Consider the following 5,171-nt stretch of genomic DNA (forward strand, 5'->3'; position numbering starts at 1 on the left):
GAATGGTCACTATGACACACACTGGCCAGCAGGGGGCAGACGCTCAATGCAGGAGCTGCCCTCTGGTGGTCAGGGTGCTCTCACATGGGAGGAGCTCTGCTCAGCCACAAGCCAGGCTGATGGCTGCCAGTACAGCGGTGGTGGTGGGAGCCTCTCCTGCCTCCTCAGCAGCGCTAAGGATGTCTGACTGCAGTTTAGGCCTGCTCCCCATTGGCAAGTGGACATCCCCCAAGGGCTGCCGGCTGCCAGAGGGATTTCTGATTGCCATCTTAGGCCCAATCCCCGGGGGAGCGGCCCTAAGCCAGCAGGTGGTCATCCTTTGAGGGGTCCCAGACTGCAAGAGGGCACAGGCCAGGCTGAGAGTCCCCCCTCCCCGCCAAGTGCACAAATTTTTGTGCACCGGGCCTCTAGTAGGTATATAAAGCTTTAAGATACAGCTATACAGTAAGGTATATCTTCCTGAAATTTCTACTTTAATCAACTGCCAGTAGCCTAAAACAGTCTTGGGCTACATTCTCTCAGACATCTAGGAATACAGATTCATTCTCTGCTGCTGGGATGTGTAAGAAGCACTGAATTAAATAGACATAAGTCCCTCTTAAAGTAAGAAAGGGGAAGACGTTTACTTACTGAAAAATTCATCTAATTTTATGTGGAAACAATTTGGAGTGCATAAAAGGTTATTTTCTCTTTTTCTGACATTAAAAAAATATATACATAATAATGGGAGTTCCTGAATTAAAACATTTCATCCAAAGTGTAGGCTTACCTGTATTCCAGCATGACTACAGAGGTAAAAATCAAACTCATATGGGTGTGTAATGTCTGTATCAACTGTTGTTCCAGCTGGGATATTGCCACTTCTTCCAACCTGGATTTGTTTGGTCAAAGTTTAAACAAAAAAGACAAATGTAAACAATGTGTCTGAAGGCACTTTTAAAAACATATAAATATATAGGGTGATCCCACAATTCACTACTTTCAGCTTGATCTATTACTTAAGCAGACATTAAGAGCAGACCTTATTCTGTTCCTGGTTCCTATTCTTTTTTTTTAAAAATATATTTTATTGATTTTTTACAGAGAGGAAGGGAGAGAGATAGAGAGTTAGAAACATCGATGAGAGAGAAACATCGATCAGCTGCCTCCTGCACACCTCCCACTGCGGATGTGCCCGCAACCAAGGTACATGCCCTTGACTGGAATCGAACCCGGGACCCTTGAGTCCGCAGGCCGATGCTCTATCCACTGAGCCAAACTGGTTTCGGCAAGGTTCCTATTCTTAAATGTTGCTGAAAGCGAGAGATGATAAACAACAAAGAGTTATTAGTCTCTACTATATGCTTAGCTGGTAGTGGATCCCAGTATGGGTGGAAGACCTAAACATTTTTTGTTTTTCAAGTTACATTAAGTGCTCTAATTTATGATACCTGTGCATAGCCGGTACTCTCTAATGTGTAATTTATGAAAACTAGCTCTATCCTTGTTGAACACTATATTTTTACAGAGAAAGAATGCTGAAAACAACATCAACAATAATCACCATTTGTTAACCATTTTTATGTTGGGTACTTTACATACATTATTTCTAAGCCTGGTAATTCTGCCAGTTAGGCATTATTCCCCTTTGTTTGGGGAAACTAAGGCTCGGGACTATAAAATATTTGCCCACTAGCATACAATAAAGGGCAGAATTGGGAGTCAAACACAGAAACGAGTGCAAAGGCCCTACACCTTTTATTTTATACTAGCAGTTTCAGTATTTTATAAGGAAACATGATTCTCCCTAAGTAGATATGTGAATGAAATGGTTCAAAATAATGAAAGGCTCCTATTAAAACACTTTCAAATACATATATATACTCACCTCCACCTCCTTATACCGAACACATTTGAAATCATTAACTAACATTATTTCTGCCCTGTAGTGGCTTGAGTCACAGCCATGTAGACCAACCAGTTAGCCTCTACCAAGCACAAAACAAACAGTTCATAATCTACTAAATTATGCTGATTCATAACACATAAATCTAATTAATACATATAAAAAGTTTTACTCTATTTATTTAATACACTTTATTGATTTCTTTACAGAGAGGAAGGGAGAGGGATAGAGAGTTAGAAACATCGATGACAGAGAAGTATCGATCAGCTGCCTCCTGCACACTCCTTACTGGGGATGTGCCCGCAACCAAGGTACATACCCTTGACTGGAATCGAACCTGGGACCCTCCAGTCTGCAGGCCAACGCTCTATCCATTGAGCCAAACCAGTTAGGGCAAGTTTTACTCTATTTAGAGAGGTAGCAGAATGCTGTGTTCACATCACCGCTCTACCAGTTTCTAGTTGTGCGATCATGGTATTTTACTTAACTGTGCCTCTGTTTCCTCATTTATAACTAGAGGCCCAGTACATGAAATCTGTACATGGGTAGGGTCCCTAAGCCTGGCCGGTGATCAGGACCGATTAGGTTCCCTGCCTCCCTACGTCTTTCTTCCCTCACCACCCACTTGCCGCAGAGTCATTTCCCCTGCCTCCTCCTTTCCTCACTCCCTCAGTGCCCAGCCACCACTGGTCACCCATCATGTTCCAAGCTGCCCCCTGGTGGCCAGTGCATGTCAGAGCGAGCAATCGAACTCCTGGTCTTCCGGTCAAACTCCCAAGGGGACACTTAGCATATTAGCCTTTTATATATATAGATGATCTCTAATCTACAAGGTGTCCCAAAAAATGTATACATGCTTTAACAGCTGATTGCTAGTAAATGAAAATAAAATGTATCCAAATAAACACTGCCTTTATAATTATTCAAGGTGTGTACTAATATATATATATATATTTAGCATACCCTACATTATCAGTAGTATTTAGAGCAAAACTAAAAGAGAAGCAAATGGAGGACTGGCATAAACTAAACATCAGGTGCCAGTAATCATTAAATTTAACTTAGTTTTTCCCTATTCCTACTTTTTAAAAAAAAATATATTTCTTTATTGATTTCAGAGAGGAAGGGAAACGTAGAGAGAGATAGAAACATCAATGATGAGAGAGAATCATTGATCGGCTGCCTCCTGCACACCCGCTATTGGGGATCGAACCCGCAACTCAGGCATGTGCCCTTGGCTGGGATCGAACCTGGGACCTTTCAGTCCCCAGGCTGATGCTCTATCCACTGAGCCAAGCCGGCTAAGGCCCTATTCCTACTTTTAAAGAAACATTTGATTTTCTAGGTGCAGAAATATACTTAGTAATTTGGGGTCAAAGGCCTTTAACAATCTGGCCATAATAAAACTATCACTACTGCTATTAAAGAGGTGATATTTCACTGTGAGAAGGGGTATACCACCTGGAGACAGAATGCCTGATTTGAATCCTAGCTCTACTAATTACCAGCTTTATAACCATGGGAGGTTATTTAACTGCCATGTGACAGTTTCCTCCTGTAGAAAATGGGGATAATAGTAAGTATCTCATAGCGTTGTTTACGAAGATCAAATGAGTCCAATTTATAAAAAATACCTCAAACAATACCAACTATTATTCTTTTTCTCTATCATTAGCAGCCTCACCACCACACATGATAACAAGCTAACCTTTACTGAGTGCTAAGTATATGCCAAGCACCATTCTTAGTGCATTACATATTTTAAGTTATTTAGTCCTCTCAAAAATCCAAATAAGGTAATATTAATATGACCCAAAACTTGTTGAGAAAGATACAGGCACAGCAGTGTTAAGGTACTTGCCCAAACTTACATAGTGAGAGTAACCAAAGATCAAATATACACCAAAGATAAGACACACTCCTCTCTCTCTCTCAGTCTTTTCTACTGAACCCTTTCCCAAGGGGACACAGACACTAGTAATCTTAGATTTCTCTGTTACAAGGTTAGCAGGATCAGGGGCAGAGCACTGGAAATGACAGTAAGACTGCTACTTGCCTATGTTACACACAGACCAGAAGACCTATTCCCCGCCAGGTATTTATACCACCTTCCCCTTCCTAATTATAAAAATACATCTACACAATGGAATTCTATGCTGCTGTAAAAAAGAAGGAATTCTTACCATTTGCAACAGCATGGATGGAACTAGAGAGCATTATGCTAAGTGAAATAAGCCAGTCAGAGAAAGATAAATATCACATGATCTCACCCATTTGTGGAATATAATGAACAACATAAACTGATGAACAAAAACAGATCCAGAGACATAGAAGCATCGAACAGACTGTACAACCTATAAGGGAAGGCCGGGGATGAGGGGGTAAGAGATCAACCAAAGGACTTGTATGCATGCATATGAGCAAAACCAATGGACACAGACAGTGGGGGTGGGGGTGTGAGGGCTTGTGCTTGGGGGAGGAGGTGGCAGGGGAGAGGTCAATGGGGGGAAAAAGGAGACTCATGTAATACTTTAAACAATAAAGAATTAAAAAAAAGAGAAAGAAATCACCTTACCATTCCAATCTAGCTATTTTGAAAAATCAGGAATGAGTATGAGTATTTGATCATTGAATATGATCAAATTCTTCTACAATGCTTATGAAATAATAGTACTTTTTAATACTTTAATTTTGCTGTGATACATTTTACTCATTTTCAGAAATAAAGATAATTTGATCATCAAAAAAATACATAGTCACATTATAAAATACAGAAGGAGACAACCAAGATGGTGGCATAGGTTAACACCTGAACTTGCTGCCGCGCACAACCACATTAAAACTACAACTAAAAGGAAAGAGAAAAGCGCATTAAGTCCGGTAGGAGGTGCAGAGGTGTGGAAATGTGGAGGTACGGAGGCACACACGAAAGGGGTTGGCAGCTGGGTATGCTGTTGTCTTTTTCAATCGGGAGGGAGATAAAAGCTCCCAACTGCTCTGAACTCCAGTTCTGGGTGAGAATCTGGGGACCCAGACTCATACAGGAAGAAACTTGACTGTCTGGCATCAGGCTGGAATGTGAGGGCAGCTTTCTCGCAGAGGTGCTTGCAGCGGTCATTGTCCCTGCATGGGGCTGCGGGACATAGAGACCCTGGGACTTCTCTGAAGCAGAGCAGATTGGCAGCCATTGCTATTTGCTCTGCCCTGGTGATTCCCTGGGACCCTGCCCCACCCAATTTACAACCCCACCCAAGCTATGCGCAGAGGCTTTTGCATCTGAATGGTC

General features: G+C 41.8%; 1 protein-coding gene across 1 annotated transcript in view; it reads right to left on the reverse strand.

Moving 5' to 3' along the window:
- The window catches only part of AGO3 (argonaute 3, RISC catalytic component), a 99,930-nt gene that overhangs the window by 3,570 nt on the left and 91,189 nt on the right, over positions 1 to 5,171 (reverse strand). The window contains exon 17 of the mRNA XM_006777409.2: positions 770 to 871. Coding sequence (XP_006777472.1) covers positions 770 to 871 — 102 coding nt within the window. The remainder of the gene's footprint in view (positions 1 to 769; positions 872 to 5,171) is intronic.

The sequence above is a fragment of the Myotis davidii genome, unplaced genomic scaffold (genome assembly GCF_000327345.1).
Source record: "Myotis davidii unplaced genomic scaffold, ASM32734v1 scaffold88, whole genome shotgun sequence".
NCBI lineage: Eukaryota > Metazoa > Chordata > Mammalia > Chiroptera > Vespertilionidae > Myotis > Myotis davidii.